The 14,554-nt window shown below is 52.5% G+C and overlaps 1 protein-coding gene across 1 annotated transcript in view; it reads left to right on the top strand.

The window, feature by feature from the left end:
* The first annotated feature begins 1,810 nt into the window (after positions 1–1,810).
* PEBP4 (phosphatidylethanolamine binding protein 4) overlaps positions 1,811–14,554 on the top strand; it is a 202,546-nt gene continuing 189,802 nt past the window's right edge. The window contains exons 1-2 of the mRNA XM_047090550.1: positions 1,811–1,941; positions 9,009–9,135. Coding sequence (XP_046946506.1) covers positions 1,811–1,941; positions 9,009–9,135 — 258 coding nt within the window. The remainder of the gene's footprint in view (positions 1,942–9,008; positions 9,136–14,554) is intronic.

Below are 14,554 nucleotides of genomic sequence, written 5' to 3'. Positions count from 1 at the left end.
CTCAGCAGGAGCAACCCTACCCCGGGGACTCTTCCCCACCTCCAGACAGCATTTTTTGGGGGTTTTTTGGTACTAAGAGCTATTGGTATTGAGGAAAGTTTTGGCTTCTCTAGCGGCTGCCACTTTGAAGATCAGAGTCTCTTGGCCTTTGAAGACCATTCTGGCGGCATTGTCCTTGTGGCTCTGGCTATCCTGTGAGCTCCATGAGAACAGGGGCCATGCTGTCCCTACACCATAGAGCAGACACAGGGCCTGGCACATGGGAGGTGCTCAGTACCTGATAGCGAAATGGATTGGGAATGCATACATGATCGAGCATTCCATAGGTGAGGGTCATCCCCTCACTGAGGGCCTTAACATAATTTGTTCAATTCCATTCTCACCGCCATCCTGTGAGGAGGCTACTAGGAGGCTCCTGTGAGGAGGCTACACCTCCAGTAGGGAAGATCTGGGGAATGAGTCCTCTGTGGGGGAGCTGTAGTCATACATCAGGGACTCTAATTATTGAGAAATGTGTTTAATTTATAGCCCCAAAGAAGGGCTTTTTGCTAGAAGTTGGGATCCTGGATGCAGAAATTCAATTGGAAAGCCATCTATGCTGAAATAGTTTCTCTAAAGCTTAAGCTGTGTAAACTTTATAGCTATGATCTCATCTTCCTTAGCAAGGCACGGGAGCGACGGGTCATTATACTTTTTTATGAAAGGGAGAAATGGTGCATCTTAGAGAGGCATAGTCCCCACCCCCCTACCCAAGCAGCCTGGCGGGGCTCAGAGCAGAACACGGGAGTCCTCAGTTCCCAGCTGCTAGAACATTCCCCAGCACACCCCCACACCCCATCTCGGAGAAGACAGAGCACAGATCAACTGGAAAGGCCGTGGGAGAACTGCCTGTGATCTTCCCCTGCCCTCTCTGGTTCCAATCAGAGTCCCACACACAACTTCCTACAGGCTGCTCCCCCCTTCCGCCCAGCCGGCACCTCACTGGCACCGTGCAAGCTGCTCCCTTCCCCAGCAGCCCTGCCGGTTTCTTCTCCAGAGACTATTATTTTGGGAGACTGCTGAGTTCAGCACTGCTGCAAGGTGCAGTCGGAGGAGCCCTTCTGTCCTCAGCTGGCCCTTTGGAGCTGGCCTCGGGGCCAGGGCGGCCCTAAGTGCGGCAGCCCTTCCTGCACAGGGTCACTGCACCCAACCACCGACCGTCCGTCAGCCCCAAGGCTGTCAAGGCAGGTGGCGCGGGAACTGTGGGCAGGAGAAGCAGAGCTGTCTCCGGCGCACAGCCCAGCCCAAGCCCTGCTCCTGGAAAAACAACCAAGGTCTTGCTCTTGCAGGCTCCCCGGAACCCGCCCCCAGCTTAAAGCCTGGGGTCATCAGCTTCCCAGAGTTTGCCTTAAAGCCAAAGAAGCAGGCTGGCCCATGGCCCACTGATCACACACGGGGCGAGTGGTGGGGGACAAGATGAGGATCTGGGTGGGGTGAGAGGCTTATATAAGCCCTTCTGCTTCGCAGCTTGCTCTCTGCCCTGGCAGCCGGGATTAGAGGACAGCAAAGCCTTGCTCTGACAGAGGAGGGGCCTCAGCCAGGACTGCAAATTGAGCCCGGGTTGGAGTAGGCCCAGGTCCTCCCAAGGTATTTGTGTCCGGGTGGCAGATTAGCTGCGGGAGCCCAGGCAGCTGCCTGCCCTTCTCCTTCTGCTTACCAGAGGTCCCTGTTCCTTCAAGTGAGTCCCCTGGGGGTGGGGGCCACAGGGTGAGAAGGGCGCCCCCTGCAGAGGGCCCCGCAGCTCTAAAAGTCCCTTGTGTTCCAGGTATCCATGGGCTGGACAATGAAGCTGGCCACGGCGGCACTGTTTCTGGGTCTCACAATGGTGGTCCCCAGACACGAGGAGGACGGCGACATGTGTACGTACGAGGCCCTGCCTGACACCGATGCTGTCCTCTGCAAGTAAGGCTGGTGGGGCCCGGGAAGCAACCAGGCAGGGCACAATGGGGGTTGAGATCTCCAGGAGGGGTGTTTGCAGAACCAGGGAGCATTGTCTCCTAAGTGGCCTTCGTGGGCAGGTAGAAAATCACTGAGCCCTGGAGACCACCTCAATGGAGGCCAGCATTAAGGGAAGAACTGGAGACAGGCTCCTACCTTCCAGACGGTGGTCTCCCGGACCCAGAGGGTATATACAGATACAGTCAGCTCCCCTTTATACTCCAGGGGGGGGGCCTCCAAACCTGAGGGGCTGGCCTCACCCTCCCTGCTGGCACCCAAGAGAGACCATCCCTCCCCACAGCCCGGAATGCTCCCTTCCCCCAACAAAGAGGCATTTTAAAGAACAGTGGCAGTCCACAGAGGGTGTGGGATTGGACCCTCCCTGTGTGAGAAGTGGCTGTTTGCTTTTCAGTAAGGAGGCCCTGGGAGTGTGGGGCAGGTGGGCCTTTAAGGAGCGTGGCCACTGGGTGTTGCCTAGAGAGGAGGCTGGGCCTCAGAGGCGGGCTTTTTCCCTTCTCAGGACCCAAGCTCCTCCTGCCTATGTCAGAGTTCAGCTCTCTCCTCACTGACTGCCCGTTAGAAAAGCCAGTCTTGATTGTCCTGGACTCGTGGCTCATCCTGAGGGCTGCCCAGGCCGCTTTGCTGCCAGCCCCTCTGCCAGTTTGGTGACAAAGGAGCCTGGCATCCCACTGAAGCCATCGGAAGTGAGAGAGGAGGGAAGAACTCTTATTTCCTGCTCTGCCTCCTTGGGTACACTTGAATTCTTACAAATGTTAACTTTTAGAAAGATAAATACATGTTTTCCCTGAAAAAGTTAGGTAGTTAAAACCCCTCCCTCTCCCAAAAGCTAACACACATTTTGCTCTGTGCTCTTATCAGTACATTTCTAAAACTCTGGCCAAACAGTTCTAAATGGAGTTTTGAGTGGGAGGAGCGAACACGGCTGCATCTCACATGTGGGCTCCAGTCCTCTAGGTACTCTGCTGAGCGGAGCCTTCCTGGGGGTGGGTAGCCGTTTAACTCTGGTAGGGCAGAAGATCAAGTCCCCATGAGCCCGGGAGGTCAGCTGGGCGGGGCCACAATAAGGCCCCATTATGGAGTGCCTCTGTGCTTCCCATGTTCACTGGGGCACACTTAGAAAATGACCATGTGCGTGGTCACTGGGGGCGGCCCATCTGGGCCCCGGCTGCCCTAGGCTCTGCCCTGCAGACATCCACACGCTGGTGCCCTGGGGGCCTGTGCACTATGGTACGCCTGAGGGCTCTGGGGCATCCATTGTATGCCAGGAGTTCTGCTGGTGCCTAGACTCCTTGGCTCATTTCGCTGTTATCACGAACCCACCAGGTACGTATCACCATCCTCATATTGCAGATGAGGAATCCCCAAGATTGAAGAACCGGTCCACAGAGCTCACACACCTCGCCAGTGGCAGAGCCTGGATTCAGCGCCCCTTGTTTGGCTCTACACTCAATGCCCTTTCCCCACCCGCCTTTGGAGCTTCTCAAACTCGAGTGAAGGGGAGCTGTCTCAGGGCACTTGGGCTGCTATAACAAAGTGCTAGGGCAAGGTGCCTTATGAACAGCAGAAATTTACTTCTTCTCCTCCTGGAGGTTGCGAAGTCCCAGATCAAGGTGGCAGCAGTTTCCACGTCTGGTGAGAACCTGCTTCCTGATTCACAGATGGCTGTCTTCCCACTGTCCCCTCACACAGTGGAAGGCCCCTTCCGGACGCCCCACCTCATAATGTCATCACACCAGGGGGCTGGGGTTCGGCATATGAATTCTGGGGGAGGGGCAACTGCAACTCACTCCATTACAGGAGGTACTCTCAGGAGACCCCCAGCTTGAGAAACACAAACTTGCCACACTAAGGTTGTGTGCTAGGAAATGACTGGTTATAAACCGTCACTGCAAAAGGGGAGGTTTGTCTTTATTACTCTGAAGGCCTTTGTTGGTAAAAGATCATCACTAACTGAGAACACATCATGGATACGTCAGACCCCTGAGGAGAGATCAGGATGTCCTGTGCCAGGGCCCCCTCGCCAAGAACCCTGCTCAGCTCAGGCTTCTGACCTCTTCAAGAGATCTCCCCACACCCCAAGAAGCCACTCCTCTCGTTATTAGGTAGAGTCTAATAGAGAGAGAGAAAAAAATATATATATATTATATATATATTTAGAGGGGGGGGACGCTTGGGTGTTTCAGTCGGTTAAATGTCCTACTTCAGCTCAGGTCATGATCTCACAGTTCATGGGTTCAAGCCCCGCATTGGGCTCTGTGCCGACAGCTCAGAGCCTGGAGCCTGCTTTGGATTCTGGGTCTCCCTCTCTCTCTGTTCCTCACCCATTTGTGCTCTCTCTCTCTCTCTCAAAAATAAATAAACATTAAAAAAATTTTTAGAGAGAGAGAACGCACACCTGACCACATGCACAAGTGGGGGAGGGGCGGGGGGGGGAGGATCTTAAGCTGGCTCCTAGCTCAGTGCTGAGCCTGATGCAGGGCTGGATCCCAGGACTTTGGGATCATGACCTGAGCCCAAATCAAGAGTCAGACGCTCAACCAACTGAGCCACCCAGGCATCCCGAATAGGGAATTTTTGAAGTCAGGCCTTAACACCTGAGGGTATTAATCTAGAAAGGAGGAAGTTCATGTACAGGGACAAGCAGTAGGAAGACATCGTTAAGGGAAAAGCTCTTCCGGGGTTACAGCTTACCGACCCCTGACAAAACCCTGAGATCAGAACTCAGGTTCAGTCTCAGCAGCGAGGGAACGACAGTCTAACCCACACCCTGCGGGTGCGTCTATTCAACAACGCCCTCCCGCTGCGTCAGCTCCCCTGGCTGGGAGCCCCCCATTCCCCCCTACCCCGCCAAAGCCCTCTGGCCTGTGCTGAAAGCCCCCCCCCCCCCGCCCTCAGAAGCTGCATCCCCACTGGAGGCAGGGGTTGCCTTTCTTTAACTTCACCCCATCCCGTCTAGTGTTGTCCTGCACACTGCATGGAACGAGTCTAGCTCCTCTTCCTCTTTTTTTTTTTTTAATGTTTATTTATTTTTGAGAGACAGAGAGATAGAGCAAGAACAGGAGAGGGCAGAGACAGAGGGAGACACAGAATCTGAAGGGGGCTCCGGGCTCCAAGCTGTCAGCACAGAGCCTGATGTGGGGCTGGAACCCACGAACTGGGAGATCATGACCTGCGCTGAAGTTGGACACGTAACTGAACCACCCAGACGCGCCTAGTTTCTCTTCCTCTTGAGTCTCCTTCAGACGTTGGGGGGTTACGCTGCCTGCCTCCACCCGCAGCTCTTCTCAGCTGGGCTCCCATCTTCATCGTCAGTTCCTCCTCGGGGGGCCTTGGTTCTGGGCCCCACTTCCGCAAGCGGAGGCTGGAGACAGACCCATTGCTCTTTTCCAAAGGTGGCGCCCCACACTTTGACACCGAGAACTGTGTGCCCACCGAGCCCCCTCGGACCTCTGTCCAGGTGGCCTCACCTCCATGGGCCTGCTTGTCAACCGTGCTTTTAGGCCATTGGAATTCTGAGCCCTTTCCACAGGTATAGCCCGGGAGCCGTCTCTCTCTGATCCGCGTCTTACAAAGCTGAGGGGACTTGGGTCACTACTAGTCGGAAGCCTGGAGACACGAAGTGACTCCCTAGGGAAGCTGTGTGGCGCAGCAGACGGCAGACAAGCCGCTGGAGTAGTTCTCCACCGCTGCACAAGTCACCCCAAACGTGGCGGCCACTCACACTTGTTGTGTCCCATTTGCTCTGGGCAGCGCCCGGCTGGGCAGCAAGGGCTCACCCGCGGCCGCGACCTCGTCTGCAGAGCGGACTGGCTGGGGCGGGGTGCTCTGCTCCCGAGCTCGCTAATGTGGGTGTTGACAGGCCTCGGGCCCTTGCCATGTGGCCTCTCCGTGGGGCTGTTCACCACACAGCGGAGGCTTCCCACAGAGCCAGGATCTCAGGGGCAGAGCCTGTGAGACAAGCCACAGTCTTCTTATAACGTGATCTTGGAAGTGACATCCCGCGCTGCTGCCGGATCTGCTCTGTTAGAATCAAGTCACTAAATCCAGCCCCCGCTCAAGGGGAGGGGGGCTCCCACTAGGGTGGGAGGACCAGGAGGCGGGGATCTCTGGGGACATGACACTGGCTGCCTGCCACACCCATGTCCCTGTCCCCGTAGTTCACCAACGATGAGACCCTGTGCTAGTTCCTTAACTTTCTTTTGGGCCTCGGTTTACTCATTTGGGAGATAAGAATAATGATAACAGCCGCTTTGAGGCATTGTAGGAAATGAAATAATGCCCATCATGCCATTCCCTTCCCTCCACCCCATCCCCCACCCCGCCCCCAAAGCAATGTGAGATAGTGACCACGCTGGGACCAGAGCCCCCTGCCCCTTCCCCCGCCCTCTCAGGTGCCTCTTGGTCTTGTGAAGTTGACCAGGAAAAGTCCCAAATCTGGGGATGGAGATAGAATGTGTCCCATGTGAAGTACCACACGAGCAGGAAGGGCACTGCAGGAAGATGGCACAAGGTGTCAAGTGTATTCTAACTAAGTTTAATTTTGGATTCAGTTCATCTCAGGCCTGTCCAGATCTTTCTTTAGGCTGATTTGGTCATCTGTTACTTTTTATTTTTACGTTTATTTATTTTTGAGGGAGGGAGAGAGCACAAGGGGCAGAGAGAGGGAGACACAGAATCCCAAGTAAGCTCCGGGCTCTGAGCTGTCATCACAGAGCCCGACTCAAAACTTGAACTCATGAACTGTGAGATCATGACCTGAGTCAGAGTCGGACGCTTAACCAACAGAGCCACGCAGGCACTGCAATCATCTGTTAGTTTTTTTTTTCTTTTTAACATTTATTCATGTTCTTTGAAAGGCAGAGAGAGACAGAGCATGAATGGAGGAGGGGCAAAGAGAGAGGGAGACACAGGAACAGAAGCAGGCTCCAGGCTCTGAGCTGTCAGCACAGAGTCCAATGCGGGGCTTGAACTCACAGACCGTGAGATCATGACCTGAGGGGAAGTTGGCCACTTAACCGACTGAGCCACCCAGGCGACCCCCATCTGTTAATTTTAATCAACGACCAATTTGATCATTGTTATTAATCAACTTTGTGCCACTTCCAATTCAAATAAATTTGCCTTCTGTGTCCTGATCCAAGCCTTTGGTAAAACTCCTGAACAGAACAGAGGCCTGCACATGGCCCTCTGGCATGGCCTGCTGTGTGGAGTAACATGTAGTTTTCAGATGCTGGGCTGGCAGCGCCCTGTGCTGTGACAGGGGCTGGCAGCAGGGACCTAATCCCTGGTCCCCTGACACCTACCCTTTAGGCCCACTCACCAAACGTCAGCTTGCTGATTTTGATTAACTGTTTAAACATTTGCAGCAATTCTACCAGGATAAAATAAGGAAACCCATTCGTTTCCTGGGAAAGGCCTCTGTGTTCCTCCGTTTCCATCCTGCCTGCCCCGTAGCCTTTCCCAGTCCGGGCTATGTGCTGACTCTCCCATCTCTCTGCCAGTGGAGGGTCCCTTCTCTCAGCCTTGGGTCTCGCCAGCCGCAGTGGCAGGGAGCTGTTTGGCAGAACAACCAAAATGTTGCCGGGAAGAAAAAATGAAAACCCGTCCTCTAAAACTTGTTCAAAAGCCATTCAAACCATGGCCTCCAAAGGAATTACTGTAAACTTGCCAAGAGGTAGAAGAAACAAGTGTGCTCAGCAAACCGGAAGTTCAGCTAACTGGCCTGAGGCTGGCTTGGGGTGGGGGGGTGGGGTGCTGGCCCACAGGACATCCTGTGTCTGCTCAGTGTTGCAGGCTCTGGCCCTCAGGAGCCACTGGAAGGGTGGGACAGGAGGAGAATGTGAGTTCCCTCCCACTGGAAGGCAGGCCTTGCCTTTCTCCCCGGGTCCAGAACTCAGGAGCTCCCCCTCCGGATCTACTCCCCCATTATATTCGCACCGGGTCTCCTCCAGGCATTACCTCCAGCAAGGGAATCATGGCCAGCTCTGGGTGACCACTGGCAGGGTGTGGAGCTGGTCAGCCAAGCTGGACTTCGGGCAAGGCTAGGAATTCACCCCTTCTCTGTCAGCGAATCATCTTAACCCAATGCACCCTATAGAGATCCTGGGTCTTGGTGATATAAAGTGACAGAAGGACAGAGAGGAAGGGCAAGGTTTTTGTTGTTGTTGTTGTTGTTGTTGTTGTTTTTAAATATCTTTCTGACATCCCAGCCTGGTATACATCCCTGAGGCTCAGATACAGGTAAGCCCTTAAGGCTAACCCTGGTGAAGTTATGGGATCAGCCCTTCCAGTAAACTCGATTCTCAGAGCATTCTTGCTGTTCAGGCCTTCTTTGCAGGGAAAAAAATAGATAAATGGATTCGTACTACAGTCTTAGTGACCAGATATTTTACCTCCTAGGAGATATTTGCATTTTGAAAGTGCAGGGAATGGTAGGTGGAGAGCCTAGGTTATTGGGCAATGCTTGACCCAAAGATGTGGATTATTTAACTATTGGTGAGGTTTCCAGACATACAGAGGATCTTGATTTGTTTAGGGTTGACGAACGTCTGTGCCCGTGAAGAAGGATGTGCTAATTTGCTAAACCTTTCTTGATGTAAAGAGAACCTCCCCGAAAAGCAATGTGCAAATATTGTTCTTATAAACGCAATCCTACTTTAAAGACACGGACCAGGTTTGTCTAAGGATGCATGCTCTTTTTGAGAAGTCAATACAGATGATAGTTCACACTTTCTGACCACTGACGACTTGCTGGCTCTGTTGTAAACGTCGATCACCTACTTTACTCCTCACACCAATACTTCAGGGGTGTCCCCATTCTACAGGTGAAGAAACCGAGTCACCAAGAGGGCAAGTAACTCTCAGGTCACACCAGTCACGCTAGTTAGTGACCACTACTAGTTGGTAGCAGGCCTAGGATTCCATCCCACTTGACTCTACATTTCCAATGGGGCTAGACTGAAGGCTTTGAACCTGCCAGACTCCCCCTGACTATCTCCTTCTCTCCACAGGGGCCTTGAAGTTTTCTACCCAGAACTGGGGAACATTGGCTGCATGTTTGTTCCCGACTGCAACAATTACAGACAGAAGATCACCCACTGGGATGAGCCCATTGTCAAGTTCCCTGGGGCCTTGGAGGTGAGTGAGCAAAAGCCTGGAGCGGGAGGGCCATGGGTCTTGGTTTCCCTCTGAGCTTGCTCATTTGTGTGACTTGAAGCAAGGCCCTCTGGGTTGGGTCTGGTGGTACCAGGTAGCTGATGCCATAGGATGCGCCTGCCTCAGAGCAGCCCCATGGCCTTGGAGGAGGGTGGGGTCGGTTGGAGGGGGCTGCAGACCGGAAGCCTTAGTGGGACTGTGGGGCAGCTCTGCCAGGATCTTTCCCTGCTCCTGCAGCCCCTGGGCCCCAGAGCCTGGCTCGTCAGTTTATGTGGAGACCGGCTGATGTGTGCTTTGAAGTCAGCAGAGAAAAGGAAGAGAGAGGGGGTGTAGGGAGTCCTTTTCAAGGTTCAAGGTGGCTGGCGAATGGGGAGGAGCTGACTAGTAATGGGCAGGGCTTCTCGTGTAGCTAAACAAGCAGAACAGTGCGCCTTGACTCCAATGTCGCAGTATGAAACACACTGGAACGTTTGCTCAAACTTGTCTGAAATAGAAGATTGAAGCTCTTTTAGGAATTGGAAATAACTATTCTTTCCTCTAGGAAATGGTTAGTACTATCTTGTTCTGGAAGCTTCCCTTGGTTTGGGGGTGTAGTAAGCCTGGGGCAGGGCTGTGGAAGTAGAAAGTGGACTGTGGCTGCCACTCCCAGTGGCCAGAGCATGTCCTGGGGGAGCTGCTCCAGTGTTCCGGTCACTGTTTCTCTCTTCATTGATTCCTGGGTCACACTGAGCCTCCACAGTGTCAGGAGAGGATGGCAACCTTGCTTTGTCTGCTGTGTTTTAGTAGGAGATGCCAATATCAACCTACATAAAAGGACTGCGATGTGTCCAGGAACCAGGTCACAAATGGGTGGAGGCTGAAGGGCCATGGTCAGGATGTGACCACATGCACACCATATGCACAGCCTTCTGGTCCCCTTTGTGCACCACGGCAGGGAGAGGCCACCGCCGGCTCTTCCCCTCTGTCAATCCAGGCCTGATGGCAGTGACTACATAAACAACAAAATAACAAGTTCTGGGGCGAGGGAATTTGCAAGTTTACTCAGATGTGGAGGGTAGATGCTTCTCTTTCTTAAACTGTTTTCACTATCAGGGAACCAGTAGATTGTGATGTGTCTCACAATTGATGAGATTGAAAACATGAAGCTTTGACAGGCTATTGTGTTTGCAACCTTGACAAAACATCCTTTCTTCCGGGAGGCTAAGCAAGCAAGTGACGAGAAGGCCTCTGAGTCTCTCTCCCTCAACCCTCCCAAGCCTCACGCACATGAACATGCATGCACGTGAACACACACACATGCACATGTCAGCCCTCCTCCCTTGGAGACCTCTGGACTGGGGCACACCAGTGGACACGTGGGAGAAGCAGAGGAGATACAGGCCACTGTGATTCTAACACTTGGAACAGGAGGTGGAGGGCTGCGGGGAAGGAGCCCAGTCCTGTAGGGAAGAGTATAATGCTGCCCGGTGGGGACTAGATGCTTGACCTTCACCATTAATTCACTTGTCCTTGGCTTTGCCACTGAAAAGTAATGAGATCAACCGCATTCTCAGTCCAGTGACTGTCCTAGGAGAGATTCTCAGTAAATGACTCCATTCCGCCTGATGTTATAGCATATGTCCACTAGATGGCAGTGCAGACTTTTCTGAGTACCTGGCGTACTTGGTTTGAAGCAAGTTTGGGAAATCTGCATTTGATTCCTTTTAGTTGACACCGATTGTCCTGGGGTGTGGGCATATAATGAAGAGAAAACATCACTCCCTCCAGATTATGAAATTTCCCACCCTGTCTCAGTCCAGAGGTGGGGCAGGACAGAAAACCTGGAGACTTATGAAGGGCAAGGACTGTGGTTAAGAAAGCCAAGGAGAGTAGAGATTTCACAAAGAAAAAATTGGTCAAAGTGGTAGAAACAAAGGAAAGAAATGTAATATTCTACTACTATAGAACTAGGGGGTTTGGGTGTTTTTTTTTTTTTTTTTTTTTTGTAAATTTAACTGACATTTGACAAGGTGATTCAGGGTTATCAAAAAACACCATTAATCGAGTGGTACCCACTTTATGCTGGGTCCTATTTGTGTGTCATTTCATTTAAAGTTTTCATCAAGTCTGCAAGTGAAGTATCTCTTTAGTTGAGACTGTTAGTGATGAGTGACGAAAGCCAACTCTAGCCGGCTTGTGCCAAAAGAGGGAAGAAACTATTGGTTCACAAAATGAAAACTCCAGGAATAGCTTCAGGCATGGCTGGATCCAGGTGCCCAAACAATGTCACCAGAAATCTATTTTTCCCTTTCTCTACTTTTTTCTATGCTGGTTTTATGCGTAAATAGACTCTCCTTGTGGTGGCAAAGACAACCCCATTAGCTTCAGATTTATTTTACTAGTTTATCAATCCCAGTGAAAATAGATTGACACTTTTCAACCATTAAAAATCCCAGGATTTGTCCTGCTTAGATCACATGCCTATCCTTGAACCAGTGACCTTGGGTAACCCCACTAAATCTACAAAAGCTGAGGGCAAATGAGGATGGTTCCCCCAGAGGAGACCACTGGTAAGGGCTCTCAGCAGAGACACCAGGGCTCTGGCACAGTCAGGGGACGGGGGCGGGGTAGGGGGGCTTGCTGAATGGAAGCTTTCTTGGGACAGAAAGCAGTGTTTGCTAAGGAGGGTGGTGGTGAAGAGGTGGAGATAGGCCAGGGGTAATGAGAAATGATATGATGGCTAGAGCTTCCCTTAAGGTGTCGAGGGAACAAACACCTCTACAGAGAGAGAAACTGGAACAGTTGGAGAGGAAGGGCTGCTCTCTGGGAATAGTGTCTCTCAAGGGTGTGGGCAGGGGAGCCCGAGTCCTTAGTGACAAAGCATGGGATTGAAGGCATTTCCTCTGGGCTCGGGGCCTACTGAGAAAGGACAAGCAGGTTGTGACTGGCTATGTGGGGATAGTGCCTTGCTTCAAAGTGATTAAAGCAATGCCACCAAAGCAGCAGCTGCCAGTGGACATGTCTTGGGAGCCCCCACCATCACCAACCAAACCCTCAGGAGAGGTGCTGTGGGCCTGGGACAGTGCCTCTGTGCCTACCAGAGGTCTTCCTGCCTGTACATCTTTGTTCAGGCCACTTCCCATATTTGGACCCTGCCTACTGGGACACCCTGCCCGTACCAAAATGCTGCTGCTTCTAAGAAGACTTCTCTATCTCTCTCTTGGCCCTATCCTCATCCCTGGCTGGTGTCTTCTATCTCTGAACTATCTTAAAAAAAATTTAATGTTTATTTATTTTTGAGAGAAAGAGAGACAGAGAGACAGAGCATGAGCAGGGGAGGGAAGAGCACAGAGAGAGAGGGCGGAGGGAGACACAGAATCTGAAGCAGGCTCCAGGCTCCGAGCTGTCAGCACAGAGCCCAGGGTGGGGCTCAAACCCATGAACCACGAGATCATGACCTGAGCCGAAGTCAGACACTTAACTGACTGAGCCACCCAGGTGCCCCCTCTCTGAGCTTTTTAAATGCCCCCTACCCATCAGACCTAGAGTTTACTTCCTTCTGTCTTGTATTGTGATTGCTTGTTCATATCTCCCATAGCCTTGACAAGTTTGTAAGCTCTAGGAAAGCAAGACCACCCACAGCCCCTACCAGCATTGCAGGCCCCATGTTGACTGACTAGGTGAGGGGGTGAATAAATGAATGAATGAGTGGCTGCTGGAAGGATACCTCCTGGAGCGTGGTGAACTATAAGATGTGTGAGTCCCATGGTTTGCCTTTTAAGCTGTTGGGTGTCTGGGGCAGCCTGAAGAAAAGCTGCTGAAGCCAGTACTAGTCTCTCCTCTACCCAGGGTGGGGGTGGGCTCAGGGTTGGGAAGAGGAAAGCCAGGAGAGAAATCCAGTGGGTTTTCCAAAAGGCAAAGTAGTGCAGGGAAATATGGATGGTCCCTGTGCCAACAACCCCAAGAGTTAAGAGAGGTGTTGAAATAAGAGGAAGCTTTCTCCCCTGGTGCTTTGACAAACATTAAGAGGCAAGCGTCTTAAAATGCATCCCTTCTCAAGATGATGTAAACCGAAAGGCCCCTGAGAAGCTTCTTGACTGAGGCCTATTCTTCACCTTGAATTTAACCAGCTGGAATCCTTTTGAAGTGAAGAAATTACCTTTAAGTGGGGAATGTGCATTGCATTAGAGAGAAGGAACAAGGAGTCCTGGGGTCCCTCAGGTTTCCAGGCAGGCTTGGCTCCTCTCTCCGTTCCAGAAAGCAGGCAACTCTGAGTATCCTCCAAACAGACGGGACAGGCATAGCCCTACCCCACCCTGGGCCTGTAGGGTCTGTGTTACTGCCTCCTGGGGGGCCACCTCCTTGCCCTCACGGGCCCAAGGTACACACACAAGTCTGGACACATGTGGTAGAGTCACAGACTCTCCTTGCTGCAAGAGACCTCAGAGCTAACTAGTCCACTTCCCATCCTTCTCTTTACACACAGAGCAGAAAAATAGGGGCTGCTGGTCACAAAATGATTAGTGGAGGAGGGACGTGGGGCTCCTGACACTCAGAGGAATGCTGGGTAGAGCAGCCCATGAGGGATGGAGCAGATTCTCTCCTTCAGGGAAAGAAGGGGCAGAGGAGGAGCACGCATACATGCCGGGCGTGGCCAGGCATAATTCAGCGTTAGGAATACGAAGTGATGCACTTAACAAATATCTATGGAACACACAGACACCATGGTAGTGCCTCAAAGTCAAAAAACAAAAGGCGCCACCATGGAGCTCCCAGCCTAGGTCGGGAGACAGACAGAGTCGCGTGGTTATCAGTGTTGCGGTGGATGAGCTGCGGTTACCATGAGGACCAGGTGGGGCAGCCAAGCTGCGTCAGTCTGGGGAGACCTCCAGGAGGAGGTACCCAGAGCTGAACTGCAGACAGTGAATAGGCAGGGCATGGGGGTGGGGGGGCCCAGATGGCCGGGTGAGGGAGGAGGCTCAGGGGAGGACAGGGCCACTATGTTAGGGGCCACAGACACTGCTTGCCCTGGTGTGGAGTCTGGATTTTATTTTGAAGCCAGGTTGGGGAGGGGCTGGGGAATGTGACCAGATTAGCAATTCAGGATGGTCAGTCTGGCAGCACAGGTGGAAGAATGTAAGAAAGAGGAGGTTGAAGGCAGGGAGAGCACCCTGCTGAAGCCCTCGATGTGAGGGCATGAACTGTGGCATGGATTTGAGAGATAGAAAGAATGGAATCCATAGAGCTTGGTGACTGAGGAGGAGTGGGGGTCGTGGCGGAGGGAGGGTTAGTGTGACCCTTGGGTATCTGTGATGACCAGGCAGGTGAGCAAGGGTGAGGCTTAGCATATAACTCATCCTCCAAAACAAGACGCTCTGGGGAGTGAGGGGAAGTGTGGTTAATAATTACCAGGTGTGGTAGG

The sequence above is a fragment of the Lynx rufus genome, unplaced genomic scaffold, assembly GCF_022079265.1.
Source record: "Lynx rufus isolate CCGP_SWC_20201006 ecotype Redwood Valley unplaced genomic scaffold, mLynRuf1.p SCAF_3, whole genome shotgun sequence".
NCBI classification, from domain to species: Eukaryota; Metazoa; Chordata; class Mammalia; order Carnivora; family Felidae; genus Lynx; species Lynx rufus.
Note: the sequence above shows the minus strand (reverse complement) of the source record. Positions and strands in the feature narration are given on the sequence as shown.